This window comes from Corella eumyota, chromosome 4 (assembly GCF_963082875.1).
Source record: "Corella eumyota chromosome 4, kaCorEumy4.1, whole genome shotgun sequence".
In the NCBI taxonomy this organism is placed as follows: domain Eukaryota; kingdom Metazoa; phylum Chordata; class Ascidiacea; order Phlebobranchia; family Corellidae; genus Corella; species Corella eumyota.
In genome coordinates this window covers 2,729,070-2,745,497 of record NC_137493.1, presented here as the reverse complement: position 1 = coordinate 2,745,497, position 16,428 = coordinate 2,729,070, and the positions used below count along the sequence as shown (strand labels likewise).

The following is a 16,428-nucleotide window of genomic DNA, read 5'->3' as shown; positions in this document are numbered from 1 at the left end:
GTAATTGTTTGTTTAATTACCAGCAAATGAACCATGGTATTACCTGTGGTAAACTGTGGCTAAATAAAGATAAGTTTTACATACCGTCAGTGGGACTCGAACCTATGACTATTATATATATTCAATGCCCAGCCCTTACCATTTTAAATAACCTCGGTTTCTTAATATGTCCAACTTATGATTATTAAACTAATTTAGGCCTAGTGCTTAGCACCTTTTACTTTGGTACGTTACGTTGGTTTTTAATAAATCTAACAAAAAGAAAATTATTTTTACAGAAACAGTTGTTAAATAAAGATGGGGACAATCCTCTAATGCACAAAATATTCAACACTTATCTTCTTTTCTTACAAATTAGCCAATCAGAAGTCGTTCTCAAACACGCGTTTGCTTCGTTAAGACTTTTCCTCGTTATGGTAAATATTTTTGTTAATTTTTAATATGTTGATTTTTTTAATGTTACCTTTTTTTGTTTAGTTTCCACAAGTTTTGTTTCGTGGTTCAGCTGATCTGTGCGCGTCGTTGATTTACCACTCGCTTAAGTGCGCCAACTCGCGGCTGCAATCAACCAGGTTGGAAGCTTGTGCTTTCTTGTATTTACTCATGAGAACAAATTACACCGAATCTGGAAGGAACTTTGTCCGATCTAATTTACAGGTAAAATAATAATTGTGTGTTTTTTTTATGTACAGTTGATTGTATTTAAAAACTGATATAAATGATTATTATTTATAATTGATACAGTTTTTAATTTAAATGTTATGTTACTTACACTCCATTTAAGTTAAACTAACTTTTGTAGTCTAGCAGAAATGGGAATTTTTAATTAAAACAAAATTGTTTGTTGTTAAATAACTTATTTTTTATTCTAACAGATGATTAAAGCAGTATCACAGCTTATAAGTAAAGAGATTGGAATTGGAAGTTCAAGATTTCAACATTCACTTTCTGTTATTAAAAGTTATGCAACCAACGATAAGGATATGCAGGTAGGCTGGTTATTATATTAAACATATTCAAGTTAAGGTTTAGAGGACTTTGGTATGTACAAAACCTATATCGAGAGTGTAAGATTGGTATATTTAAAATATAAAGGCTTTATTATGTAAGTCGAATCTGAAAGGCAGTTAGTTTATGTTAATTAAATTTTAAATTAGTAAAAATGTTGTCGGTCGATTTAAAAGGTTAAGCTTTTAATTTCACATTGAATTTCGAAGACTATTTGTCGGTTGATGAACAATATTAGAACTAATACTATCGTCACTCAGTTTCGTAATCTGACTTTCTTTTTTTTTCCTATTTAAAAATATTAAAAATTTTTTTTTTTCTTATTTAAAAAAATCTTGTTCAAAAAGTGGACTTGAACAAACAAGAGTGTTATTCCATAACTTTTGTATTGTTAAATGAATATTTTTTAATTTTAATATTAACGGGGTCATAAAAAGGATAATCAATGAATATAAAATCTTTATTTTAATCAATTATTGTCTGCGGTTTGACTTAAGGCCAAATTGTGGTTCGAATTCCAATAATTTATTGAAATCAAATATTTTGATTCAAAAGTCACGTGATGTTTTTATTGTTTTTTAATTTGCACTCGTTAAGGAAATTGTTTAAGATTATTTGGGGCAAATTTTTTTAAATTGAAAGACAAAAAAAACGAATTGGTTTTACGGGGTAATGGATTCTTTTCTCAAATTTTTGATTTATTATCAGGAATTCGAATTCTTTGTGTTAAGTAAACTTAAATGTCCTGTATTCGTTCAATTCTTTGGATTTTTTTTTGAATTCTTGGGGTGGGTTACGCTGGAATTTTATTGTATTTTAAAGATTGTTTTTTTGATATCAATTTCTTAGAATTATTGAAATATTTCGTAACTAACTTTAAAGTTTAAATCAAGGACTAAGAATAGTATTTCAAATACAACTTTAAAAAAATTGAAAATTTATATTTTTTTTAATTTTTATTCTTTAAATAAAACGCATTCTAAATAACAAACAATATATTGAAGAACATAAAATAATAACAAACAAAAATAAGGCCAACCTGCGTAAAAATCACCACTTTATTACGTCATACTGCAATTTGTCATTGAGTAAAATAAAATAAAACTTGATTAAAAATTAACAAAAACTTATGATTTAATCATGCTAGTTTGTTTTGGAAAATATTTATGACGTCACCATGCTACATTGTGTTTGTGACGTCACCGAATCACAATTGTGCAACGCTGCCTTTTAGTCAGGTAATATCGGTTCATTGGGTCACGTGGTTAGTTCGTATAGTCACGTGATGTTTCAGTATCTTTGTGTTTCTCTTTTTTAATCTCTTGGCCAGCAAGATTCGAACCCGAAACTTTAAAATAAGAAATTCGACTTAAAAATCATCAACAGTTTCCAATCGTCATCTGTAAATTATTTTCTTTCCCGAATCCACCGTCTTGTCCTAAAACAGTGGCGCGATATAGCGCCTTAAGTGGCGACTCTTCCTTTTTTCTTCCCTTTCTCGCGGGGGACACGCACTCTCCTTTTCCAAGGAGTTTAGCGATACTTGCCGAGTGGAAAATATGATTAAACTTTTTCTTATCGTCGTCTTTTGGGCATTGCCTTACAGGCGAGAGGTATTGAAAGTCTTTGCGTAGTTCTCCATCTACTAAAACAGGGGGACTGAGAAGCGTATTGTCTTTATCATTAAGAGCTAGTTTGTGTTCGATAGGGATTGGGGCTTTTCTCATAGAACGCGGGGATTCGATCACGCAGGTCCCGTGTAAAGTGTCATCAAACCCTGATGTGCTACTACCATGTCGCGAAGAGCAAAATACAGCGAATTCAGCAGCTTGTCCGACCGAGTTGTTAGAGTTTGTGTCTTGGATGCTACTCTGCGAATCAAATACTTCACTTTCCATATCAATACTACTCGTTTCCGACCGTAAGTCCACTCTCAAATGTGGGGATTTCTTTAAATCGCCCGATTTTTTACGGCCGCTAGACGACGCGCTTCCTTTTAACGACCATTTCCGTTTGATTGAGGCAAAAGGGTTGTGTAGTCCAGAGCTGGAACTGCCACGTTTTAATTGGCCATAATTTCGCTTGCTCGACGAATTGTTACTCGAATTACTTGGCGTTGGGCTGGCGGCTCGTGCTGGGGGTTTCACCGAAAGGTGATCTCCCCCTTCCTCGGCAATCGTGTTTTCAGCAGGCGTGTAATTATGAAGACGAGATTTCTAGAAAAAATTAAATAAAAAATCATTTTTTTTGCAATTAAACAAATTTGTGCAAAATTTAAAAGGTTTGCCTTTACCAAACTGATATACACTCCTAAAATATCAATTTTAAAAAGTCGCGTGTTATATGACGTCACCGCATGATTTATGACGTACCTGGTCCTCGAAGTTGACCATCATGTCGTCATATTCCATCTCAAGTTCAACCAAACTTTGACCTACGTCACCAAACTCCAACCAACCCCCAAACCTCCCACTTTTTCTCTTCTCTTCGTTTTTTCTTTTTTCCTCCATTCTCTCGTTTTTTTTAACAAATTAAAATCAACTCAAAAATTTAAATTAAATAAAATTCTGTAAATAAAATTAAAATCTAATTATTATTTTAATTAAAAAATAAATCAAATTATTTCAAATTTAATTTAATTTTGATTAAACAACTATATTCTCTAAATTTTAACACCCGTATTATATAGCTACATTCAGTATTGCTTGCATATTTAATACACATTTCACTGCATTTCTTAACACAACATTACAACAACTGCTTTTCGTGTAATATTTCGCTTTGTTCCGGAAATTACTTGTCACCAAATGTGTGGGTTTATGCTGGTGCAAATATGCGCCCAAAATGCATTAAAAATTAAATCCCACGGTACTGAAAGGGTTTACAGCGCTTTCTTTCTTAGGTTCCGCTGTTAATTAACTATCCAAAACCCTTTCACTGCGGATTCAGTTTGTTTGTAACAGTCATTTGCTGGTAAAGGGTTAAGCTTACATATTATGCATTTAATCATTTTAAATTACATTATTCTTTACTGACAACTGCTTTAATTTAACTCGCTTTCACTGTTTGTAATAATAATAAAATTGAGACATCAGTTTTTTGATCTGCTGGTCGTCTTATAGTATTACAAATGTTGTCTAGACTTTGAATTAGGGTTTTTTGATTTTAAATATGATTGGGGTCACGTGATGTGATATAAAACAGGTGTAATTGTCGCATGACAAAATCTGATTGTTTTAAATATAAAAATCCCCTTTGTAGATGATGTAATCAAAAAAAAAATTTAAAATTAAAAACCTCAACTTAACTTAAACTTAAAAATAAAAACTCAGCTTAAAACTTAACTTGAACTTAAAATACCTAACTTAAAAATTGACTTAACACCTTAAAAATGTAAAAATCTTAATCATTTATTTATTTTTTGTTACGTGTACTATGACTGGTTAAAATCCTGTTTGTTTATTATACCTTCATTGAATTAACCCTTAAACAAATTTAAACGACTCATTGCGCCTTTTCACATAATATTACTTTTGATATACAAAATCGTCGTGGTTTAACAGTTAGATTAGTAATAAGGTTCTTAAACTAGTTTTTTCTTTTAAAGTTAAGTCATCGATAATATTGTGCTGGCATGAGGTAACACTGTTAAATTATTTAACAACTTTTGCTTGTGATCTTTAAACCTAAGATTCCCATAAATTTTTAAAAGCTAAATTGTTTGTTTTTTTGTAAGTTTATTTTTTGTTGAAATTATCACACACAGCTTATTATTGAAATATTAATACAGTTTTAGTGACATTATAGGTTTTCTGTTTAAGACATCTAAATATATAAATATTCTATTTTAAGTTGCAATTGTAATAAGTTATTTACACGTTTGCGTGAATTTATGAAATCGTTTTTCTAAATATTTCAATTTTTTTGCAATTTTTTTCTAAAATTGCAATTTTTTCTAAAAAACATTTTTCTAAAAATTTGCAATTTTTTTAAAAAAAAAAATTATTTTTGCACAGCTTTTTTTTATCGACTTATCAAAACATTCTCACACTTTAACATCTCGTTTGGCAAGCTCGACATGCAAACCAGTTCCATATATGATCATCTAACCTCAAACTTTTAACTTCATCTTAAGTTTCGTCTGTACTATAGTTTGACTTATAACATGGTTTCCTAGGTTTTTGAACTTTTTTCTCTTTTTTCTTTTTTTTTGAACTCTCCGATTATAAGTGAACCTTAATACACACTTAGGCGATAGTTTTTGAAACGTAAATTATAAGTTGACAGTCCTGAGAATATTATATTTTTATTTTTTTATAAATTTTTTCTAATTTTTTCGAAATTCGGATTTTTGTTGCTGTTTTTTTTTAAGCTTAATTTTTTAACAATTCTGATTAATTAATTCGTGATTTCAAATGACTAATTAGTATTATAAATAAATTTGTAAATTTTCCATTTAAATTTTACACTTTTCGTGATATAAATCATTAGTGCAAAATTTCAAACGAAAAAGCTGACAAATTAGGTTTACGATTCTCATAACAATATATTCCCATGCGGTTTCTTTTAACGGTTTTCAAATTGTTTAGCCAATAAAACAGCGTAACAATAGATTCAAATTATCATAAACTTTTTGTCTTTTTTTTAAGTAATGGCAAAAATTAGTTTGTTCAAAAATTCAAAAAAATTTTGACCACCCTAAAAATGTTAATGTCAATTTATCTTAATAATTTTCCTTGAAAAATAAAATCACTAATATTTCTAACTTTGTAATTAACTTAATAATCTATTACATAAAATACACGTATAATGTTTATCATAATTAACATTTACAACTTAATTAATCTAAACACTCATTACCAAAACCTTATTACCATCGATCATTATTTTTGACTTAGTAAATCTGAAGTATTTACTATAAGCGACCGCATAATATAACTCAATCCAAGTGTATAATTGTATTATTTCATTTTTCACTATTATAGAATATGCCGGGTTAACTTATAGTAATAGTGTTACGCATTTTTTTTTTGACTTTTTTCGATTGTGTGTTGTTAAATTTAGAAAACGCCTACGTTGTGCTTGTGCATTCTTTTTGTTAACAAAGCGTAGTAAACAATGGGTCTATGACGTCACAATCATCTAAACGGGTTTAATATAAATTCTATTTTGGGGATTTAACTTTTTTCACTTGCTCTTCGTTACGTATAAATTACGTGTTTTATTCACGAAAATTAAATTTGTTAATGCGGTATTAGTCATTCTAAAAAATACCAAGTCTAAATTTGGGTTTGTTGTTTTCTAATTGAGGTAAAATTCGGTCAAAAACAAAATATTTATCGCTTAAAAAACCTGTTTTGAAAAGATCTTGTCGTAATCTAATAACTTAGCGAAATAAACAACCATTTAAAGTCCAATTTACCAACTAATTACTTTTAGTAACGAAATTTAAATGTGCGTTATATGCATCCCTATATAGGACAAAATATTGAATTCATATCACGTTGTATCACATTTTACGTCACTTATGAAACTTTTCTAATTTACATATTTTAAACATGAATGCTTTATGTAGAAATAGATTGTTACTTGTTTTCGATATATTCATACAAAAACTTCATTGTATTTTTAAGTATCTGACTAACTAAATTAACCAATGGTTTAAATTTTATAAATTACTATGAAACTAATATTAAAAAAAACACTAATTTTGCTTCAAATACGGTTCTAAAACATGTGAAACTAGCTAATGTCCTGCTTTTAAAATGAGTAAAAAAGAATATATCTTTGTATTTACCAAGTATTTACCCCTTTTACCATAAATTTAAAAGTCAAGATCCGCGGCAATTAAACTGATTCGATATGCTCGTAAAAAAATGTCACAAAAAATTAGCTACAAATTTTTTCTCCTACTCCGAAACAGTATTACTTGCAAGCCTATAAATCAAACAATCATATCCTGCCAATATAATGCCACATCGCGCTGTCTCCAAGACGAATTTATTGTTTTTATTGTGACGAAACAAAGAAAAAATTCGAAATGGTAAATGACGCATCGAACCGCAATTATTTTATTGGTTTTTGCACGCGAAGCAGATTTGCAAAGAGTATAAAACCAATAGAATAAATTATAATGGTGTTTTAATATGTCCATGTGGGTTTGACAATGGCTTTAACGCATTTTTCTATTTTAGGTAAAAATAAATATATATATATGTATATAAGTAACCAATATGTTTAATCCAATATTAGGAAATTCTAATCTACCCAATTCTTTCTATAAATTCCTACTACTAACTAGCCCTAAAACATGTTAAACTAAACGCTTAAGTCCTCTTATAATCACACTTGATTTTGTAATATCGCTAACCTCGGGATATTTCTTAATAGTAAATAAAGGTAAGGAGAAACAATTTTCAAGTTTGACTTTGGTACTTAACTGTTTACTTAGATGTCATAATTATTAATTATAACTCTTATGTGACGTAGGTAATTACCTTAACATTAAAAAACAATTAATTTTAAATTCCGTTTAATTAAGATAACAAAAACACCCTTTTTTTAAATAGGATTATTGTAAACCTTTTAATATTATTAGATTAAACAAAACACAAAAAAATGTATTTAATTATTTTCAGTTTTACATAATTTGTAATAATTAATCGAATTAACATCCCGTGTTAATGTAAATATAACACAACACTAATAAATCTAAACTATTCTGTTTTACATATGTTATATAACTAAATATAATGTACATAATTTTAAACAAAATAGTAGACATTTTGCCTATACCATACTCTCTATACATTTGTCCCATTTGCCATATGGTTTTCTATTATATTCTAAACCAATTCATTAAGTTGGCTTTTAATATATACAATCAAATGAATAATGCATTTGCATACTTATGATATATAACGTACATAGCTTCGTGTCGATGTATTTTAAATGCTAGACTGAATATAAACAACGTTATAACACGTTTAAGCGCTTAAAATAAAACATTGCGTCTAACCTTAAATTTTGTCGACTTTTTGAAGTAAATTTCCTTAGTTATTAATTAATTATCAGACTTTTTAAACCAGACTTACCAAATTTGGTTAATTTTTAGTTCATCTTTTAACCAAACTTCAAAACTGTAACTTTAACAAACTCCTTTTTAAGCTTGAAGTGAATATTTGTTACTTCTCAATTTGAGTGACGTATCTATATATTTTCTTTGTCTATTTTACAAGGTTTTGTTGGTATATACAAGTCTGAAAACGTGTTATAAGTACGTGTTATACACATATGCCTTTGTCGTCTCTTATCCTCGCTACATTTGGGGTCAAGTTACATCGTTTGTTAGGTGGTCACGTGACATTATCACGTGATTTGTCTTGAAATTTGATGCTTGTGTATTAAAGTAATTGGGGAAATTAAGAGGGCGGATGAATATTAGGTGTACGAACGCGCAATAACACTTTAATTTGTTGGTAAGGTTGGGAGAATGGTAAAATTTAGAATTATCTGACAGTTATCGATCTATAACGATTTTTGTTAAAAACTTGCAAAAAAATAAAACTTTATGATATTTAATAAATTTATAACCACCTCTACATTTTAAATTTTTACCTATTTGTTATTTACGTAAAAGTAATTCCTTTTTAATTAGAGTTTTAGCCTTTTAAAATCATCTTATTAGAATTTTGAAACTAAAAATATCTGAATTTGTAATTTAATTAAATTTGTGAATTTGCATTTTCCCAACTAGGAAATGTCAATTTAAAATATTTTAAACATTGTTACGTCAACAATAGGTTAATACGTAATATATTACCTAATTAACTTAAATTTACTGCCTTACTGTTTTGATTAAAATTTTAATACTTTTAAACTTTTAAGTATATCTAAGCTGGGTCTTAAACTTTTGATTTTTTTAAGTTTTTACGTACTTCACCTGTGTTTATAATGCCCAATCTAATTCCTATGATCATTCGACTATTTCGTAGCCTCGCCTTTGCAAAGCACTTACTTCTGCTGTACCTATGGCAATTAACCCTTTCAATACCCAGTCCGTATATTTTACAGTTAACTTAAACGTATGTTTATGACCTTCGTGGTTAAAGAGTCCCGAACTGGTTTAACCGCATATTACTCAAGTATTTTGAATTACGAGAACGTTAAAGTGAGTTATGTCGTCAATTTCAAGTTTTTTCGGCGTTCTTTCTTTCTAATTTGCCCATATTTTGACCACCTAAGAGTAATTACACTTTAAACCTCGTATTATGATTGACTACAGCACATCTTTGCACTAATAGATTAAAAAACAGATTTTTTTTGAAGAGAAAGTTTTTAGCTTTAATCGTGTAAGGAGAAATGAACATCATGCGTTTTTTAATTTCAGCGAAAATTTTCAATTCGTTTTAAAAACATGACAATTTGTTGGATATTAAGGAAACGAGTTCTTTAAATTTTTCATGATTTTATGTTTTAAATTGACAGATTTCACACATTTAACAACAATTTGCAAATTTTCCCACCATTTCTGTGTATTAAGCAAAATTTAATACCTTCAATATAACAAATTGTTTACTAAAAATTGCGTTTATGTCTTAGTATCTCTATACTTAAAGTATCTGAAAATTCTATATCTAATTTAAATCTGAATTTAGTGTCAAAATTTTGCATTTTAAAAGGTAACCACTTAATTCTAATTCCATTTAAACCCCTTACGCTGAAGGAATTAGTTTTAAATTTTGTAACTTTATCTAAATATTATTTTTCTTGCTGGTAATTAAATTGTCATACCCGATAATAATCTCATAATTTCACTTGACGTTATAATGTTGTTCACTACCGTACGTGTGATGCTATATTTAAGTTTAAGTCAAAGTATGGCATCAAATTAAGTACATTTTCTTGTTCTAGCATGTATTTTAAATGGCGTATGTTAATATCCACCCCTATTTAAAACACATTTCTTACACCTAACATACTAATAACGTTTATATCAAGATTAAAGGCTCAATTTTTAAAGGTATAAATAAAATTTATGTGTTTTGTATATCTTATAATATATAACCGTCATCATTAATTTGACATAAAAATTATTATAATGTAGCATTTTATAATAGTCTATAAATTAATAATAATGCTTCATACACATATTATTCTAATTCTGATAGCTGCCATGAATCAACTCTATCTATCGTTTGCATAAGTATAAGTTCTGTACACTAGTACCATAAGATATCTAATGAGTGTGTTTACAAATCTTAAGCTTTTAATTTGTGCTTGCTTCAGCAAATTTTATTTCGCGGAAAAACAAATTCAAACTAACACTTATATTTGTCAGAATTATACTTTCAACCTTCGATTCGTCTTTAATATTTATCGTCAATCAGCTTTAAATTAAAGTTTTCAATTGCTTTGTTATTGTATAAAGTTATTTTTATCTACATTTGGTGGATTGTGTATATCTAACTTATACATATTCAATAATTATATATACAAATACTTATACAAAGCTTGAAATATATGGTTTCGACCATGAAAAGCTTATTTTTCTGGTTAAAAAAAGTTAAGATGTAAATTCTAATACCTAAAGCTTAAATGACATTTTTACTTAGATTAATTTTTGTTTTTATGAATATATGTTTAAAGAGCGCTACAGTATATATTTGGTAAGGCATAAAATATTCAGCGCTTTTGAGTAAGACGCTATTAACGGTATAAACTCTTGCTGAGCCAATCCTTAGTTATTGGTCAATTATAACCTATAAAATCCCAAACTGCCAAAGACAACTTAAGATTGGGTCGGGGTACCTGGTGTTGCTTTATGTTAAGGTCGTGAAGTCGACCTTTCCGCATCAAGAATAAGAAATTAAAAAAAAGGTTAAACATAAAGTAAATTAAATTTTGTGTTTTTTTTACAGCGCTACACTTTTCCCGAGGAGGTAAAGGATCTAACCAAGAAAATTCGCACAGTTTTAATGGCAACAGCAGCGATGAAGGAGCACAAAGACGACCCAGAGAAACTGGTCGACCTACAAAGTTCCCTTGCTAAATCGTACGCTGCCACCCCAGAGTTACGCAAGACTTGGTTGGAGTCGATGGCCCGCGTGCACGAGAGGCACGCCAACTACTCCGAGGTTTGTATTTATTTATTGGATAAAAAGCACCCCATCAGTTTTAAGATTTTTGTTTGTTTGTTAATAGAAAGCACGCCAACTTTTATGAAATTTTAAATGGATTTTTTAATTAATTTTTTTTTATCATTGTTTAAGTATTCTGGTAAATGCTTGGTCATATTTTCAAGAAACTTTTATTTTTATAGAGATTTTAAAATATAATTTATGACGTCCTGACAGTGCGAAATTTACGACAATTATATTTTCTTAGAACTTATATATTACTAAATTAATACTGTTTCCAAATGACGTAATCGCATCATTAAAAATACAAATTACCGCGGGAAAATCCTGATCGTGTCGAAAAATCATATTTTCAGAGTTAAAAGTTTGCCAATAATAATTTCTTTCGCCAAAACACAAAAATCTTTTAATGATATCTTAAACAATATTTTAAACGAATTGCAAAATAAATTTTTGTAATATTTCGTACCGTATAATTAAATTTAAAATGTAATTAGTAAACGTCAATAACTGTTGTAAGAAATTAGAACTAGAAGTAATACGTCAATAATTTGGTCATTGTTACAATTACAAAAATAAATATATATATTTATAAGGATTATATAATACCCCAATATTTAAGTTATTTATATTTAGATAAACCTTAAATATTTGGTGTAATAAATCAAATAATAAAACAGTCAATTGTAAAGTAAATATAAAAATGTTTAAAATTGTCAATTAAAAAAAAGATAACTTCCTTTGGGCACTAAATAATTCTTTACCGCTATAATTAACACAATATTATATATTTTTAAATACTATTTTAAAATTAATTATCGAATTGCTGATTTTTTGTCCCATTGCTTAACATTCAAATAGTATAAAACTAGTTAAAAAAATAAAGTTTAATTTCATTTTAGTTAATATACATTGATACCAGTAATTTAATATATTTTATAATTGTTTATATTAACTAAACAATAACTATCTATTATTTATCTTTTAGGCTGCGATGTGTTATGTACATATAGCTGCACTAGTGGCCGAATATCTTAAACGAAAACGTAAGTTAAACAATTAATTATTATTATTATGCATGAACACCATGTACCTACGTTTGTATATGGACGTTGTAAAGCTTTAAACTGGATAATATATCCCAAGTTTAACTGATTTTTTATACTTTGAACACAAATTGAAAGTTTGGAATAGCTAATAAACAAACTGTATAGACATCAGACTGTATATATAGACTGTCAAACTATATAGACTGTCAAACTGTATATACTGTCAGGCTGTTTAAAATGTCAGAATATATAGAATGTCAGACTGTATGGACTGCCAGACTGTATAGACTGTCAGAAGGTATAGACTGTCAGACTGTCAGACTGTATAGACTGTCAGACTGTATAGACTGTCAGACTGTATAGACTGTCAGACTGTATAGACTGTCAGACTGTATAGACTGTCAGACTGTCAGACTGTATAGGCTGTCAGACTGTATAGACTGTCGGAATATATATACTGTCAGACTGTACATACTGTCAGACTATATGGACTGTCAGACTGTATGGACTGTCAGACTGTGTAGATAATAAATAGCCCACTGACTATCAAGTTAAAAAAAATTTTCCGTCAAAGCGTCAAATAATAAAACTAATTGTTTACTATAGTTTTTAAAAATGCAACTTAGCATTTTAAAAGCACTGCAAGCATATAATAGAATGCACCAACAAATTGTTTTACTTAATAACACTATTCTGCTATTTGATTATGCACAAACCTATTTTCTATACACATAGTAGTGCTGCTATAAAATACAAAATATTTTATCATTATATCTTGTTTTAAATAACTTCAAAACAGATTTTATAAAAACCGCCTCTTCACACCAAATCGTATAACGCACATTTACTTTCAAGTACCATTTAAACGTCATAGAACCATATTTGACGTCATATAATATTAAAATCGTCACCCGTCGCGCATTATAATATAAGAAGTCAGCGGGAAGTCGTTCATTTAAAGTTTTACAAACCTATTTAAACCTTAAAAATAAATGTAAAGCTTAACATTTTTTGTGCCCTTAACTCAATGGTTGCACACGATAAAAAAAATATTTAGCATTGTTAAATCGCATTTTGTTGGGATTTTTGTTGCCGCAAGATGCTGCTGTTGAGCTAACTAGACTTTAAAAAAATGCGTTTACAGTTATGTGATATACTGGACATAACAGGTCACAACAGCACACCTTCACCAAAATATTAAACTTTTTCCCTTAACCCATACATTAGCATCAATTTATACAAAACATACTATTACCTATTACAAAAATTCATTTATTCTAGTGATAAAAGGCTAAAAATGAAAACGATAAATTTCATTACCTTTAAAACAAACAAATATATATATATCAGGAAAAACCGAACCTGAAGAACAAACTTCTTTATATTCTGGTTTGTCAAGCGCATTTGTGGAAAAAATTTTCGGGGTTCGTACGAACGAACAAGTTACCTCTAGTATACCTGACTCGGATAGTAAGTGCATGTTATAACGCATGGCTTATTTGAGGGCTGTATGTAGCATGGGGGCCACAATCAAAAATTCACCATTATTCTGATCACAATTTCTGAATTTTTTTATGATTTTTAAAATGATTTATTTTTGGTTCTAATTAATTGTTAAAAGTTTGCGAAATTGTGACACCAACCACTTTTTTTCATTATTAAAAGGTGATTTTTATTAAAAAAAAAATAAAAATAAAAAATCATTACAAAAAGTTAATCACAATATTAAGCATGCGTTATTTTAAAATATGACACGATTAAGATACATTGATTGGCTTGAAGATTGCTTTGGTTTTATTATTAAATTAATAATTTTAAAATTACTTTAATATTAATTATTAATTAGGTGATAAATTGGTTTTCAAATTTATTTAATTTTTAAACATTTTGCTTTTTTAAAAATTTGCTGAATTCATGATCACTTAAATTATATTAATTTTTTAAATCTTGACAATAAATATCAAACATCCTCCTTTATTTAAATATACTGAACACTCCCTAATTCTTTTAGGTGTGATATCGAAGGGATGTTCAGCTTTCAGGGCCGTTTCACCAAATGTTGAGAAGGAGGAATCAGCTTTAAAAGAAGATATAGGAATGCAAGATGTCCAATATAACGAGGTTTGAATTTTATTTAATTAAATTTGAAACTTTTAACTTTGTCTACATTGAAATTAAATGTTAGTTTATTCTTTAAATATTTAATTTTATTATTACAAAGTATAAACGCATAGATTTTAATGTTTTTTCTCTATTTATTAAGGATGTGTTGACCAAGATGTTGTTAACCTGTGTGGATGCTTTATTAAAAGCAGAGAGATATGAACTGATGGCTCCAATTTACAACTTAATTATTCCTTACTACGAAAAACGAAGGGATTATGAGGTCATTAAATATAAATATGTCATAATCATTTTATTTTCGTTTGCTAATTTTTTTTTAAATTTTTTAAAAAAAGGTTTTTGATGTTAATTGATTTAAACTAAAAGGCATTATTTTTTTACTTGAATAACTATTTAAAAGTTTTAAATTTTCTAAAATTCTTTACTCAACAGACCTTGGTCACTATATACGGTACATTGAAAGATGGATATCTTAAGGTAAACGAGGTAAACAGGAATGGAAAAAGGTTACTGGGGACTTACTTCAGAGTTGCTTTGTACGGACAAACCTACTTTGAAGATGAGCATACACAAGAATATATTTATAAGGTGTTTTTTTAAATTTTTACGTGTTTAAGTTAAATATGTGTTTGAGATTTACTAAATCTTAACAATTCACAATTAACTAAAGCTATAGAATATATGATTTACTAAAGTTTTTATTTACATTTAAATTCATTGATTTTAAGTGGCAATTAAATATGTCTTTATTTATAAGCCTTCGCAATAAAAAACTCCCGTTTGAGGTGCGCGAGCCACGTATTTGTTTCGATAAATCCGTTTAGCATAGCGCGTGCTTGAATATATATACAACTAAATGTGTTTATGTATTTTTTATTAAAGATAAACAATTTTTAAATAGTTTTGAAATTTACAGAAATCAAATATTTTTTAGGAACCCAAATTAACCCAATTATCGGAAATATCTCAAAGACTTCAGCATATGTACGGCAAAAAATTCGGGCACGAAAACGTGAAACTTATTCAAGAATCTGGAAAGGTAAATGTTTTAATAAAAAATAAAAGTTGGTAATTACATATTTATTTTATTTATAAATTAAGCTTAATTTCTCCATATATTTACTTTTATTATTTATTTTTTTACGACTCGGATTGAGAAAAATAAATAAAATAAATCTCGCTAATAAAAATAATTTACTTTATTATTTATAATTGCTTATCTGTTCGGTCTAATTTTTTAAAAATAATTTTAATACAACAGTTGTTGAACTAATTAACATTAAGATTTTTATAGAAAGGTTTCGAAATACTTTCAATTTACACGTAGGTATTTACAAATATTTATAATTGAATTTTTCTTTCACACGAGGGCTCTTAACAAAGATCAATATTTTTTGTCGTATTTTTCGTAGTAAATTTTCTTACAACGTTTATTTTAAAAAAACAATTGTAGAAACGCTTTGGGCGACGCAATTAAGTAGGTGATAGTTCGTGTAGTATTATTTCAAACCAATTGAATGAGAATTTTACGTTTGTACTATTATGTGGGTTACAGTTCAGAAGTTTTAAACTCTAGTTTGTTTTAGAACTAGGTTTCAAGAATGACTTTTAGCTTGGTCTGCGCTTTTATTAGATTTTTTAATGTTAGTTTTTATGGTTCAGAATTTTTATTTTAAAACACTTTGCTATTGACAATGTTTAAGTTATTTATTATTATTATTAAGCCAACCACAGTTACTTGTTTTTAAGAAAATGTATAGGTTTGCAACTTTAGCACATTGTTAGTAGGTTAAAAGTACAAGTTTATTAATCAAGTTTAGAGAGATAGTATTTAGATAAAAAAGGAGATGTTTATGAAAAGTTTAAAATAGTCAGAACTGCCGTTTGTGGTGTGCGCGCGAATTACTCAAGAAATAATAGTTGTTACAACCATGGCTTAAATGTAGCCTTTTAAGATAGGCTTGTTAAAAGTTAATAAAAATTCTGTATAATTTTGTTTATTAACATTAAATATTTAGAAACTAGTATATAGTTATATAGTTGTCAGGTCTAACATATTTACCCTTAAAAAAATATGTTAGTATTGAGAAATGATATTTAAAAATCTC

The 16,428-nt window shown here is 28.3% G+C and overlaps 2 protein-coding genes across 8 annotated transcripts in view; one reads left to right on the top strand and one right to left on the bottom strand.

Moving 5' to 3' along the window:
- The window catches only part of LOC145749724 (dedicator of cytokinesis protein 9-like), a 64,837-nt gene that overhangs the window by 38,767 nt on the left and 9,642 nt on the right, over positions 1-16,428 (top strand). For 5 of the 7 annotated variants that reach the window (XM_082565566.1, XM_082565565.1, XM_082565564.1 and 2 more), the window contains 10 exons: positions 279-416; positions 478-657; positions 876-989; positions 10,929-11,144; positions 12,136-12,193; positions 13,547-13,666; positions 14,208-14,317; positions 14,460-14,582; positions 14,753-14,908; positions 15,255-15,359. In XM_082565566.1, the coding sequence (XP_082421692.1) occupies positions 279-416; positions 478-657; positions 876-989; positions 10,929-11,144; positions 12,136-12,193; positions 13,547-13,666; positions 14,208-14,317; positions 14,460-14,582; positions 14,753-14,908; positions 15,255-15,359 (1,320 nt within the window). The remainder of the gene's footprint in view (positions 1-278; positions 417-477; positions 658-875; positions 990-10,928; positions 11,145-12,135; positions 12,194-13,546; positions 13,667-14,207; positions 14,318-14,459; positions 14,583-14,752; positions 14,909-15,254; positions 15,360-16,428) is intronic. The other 2 variants (XM_082565568.1, XM_082565569.1) reach the window with 1 other exon arrangement.
- LOC145750491 (uncharacterized) lies at positions 1,968-3,568 on the bottom strand. The gene is made up of 2 exons (XM_082566537.1): positions 3,381-3,568; positions 1,968-3,224 (listed from the first exon to the last, which is right to left on the bottom strand). Exons 1-2 carry the CDS (start codon positions 3,516-3,518, stop codon positions 2,388-2,390), a joined length of 975 nt encoding a protein of 324 aa, XP_082422663.1. The 5' UTR covers positions 3,519-3,568; the 3' UTR covers positions 1,968-2,387.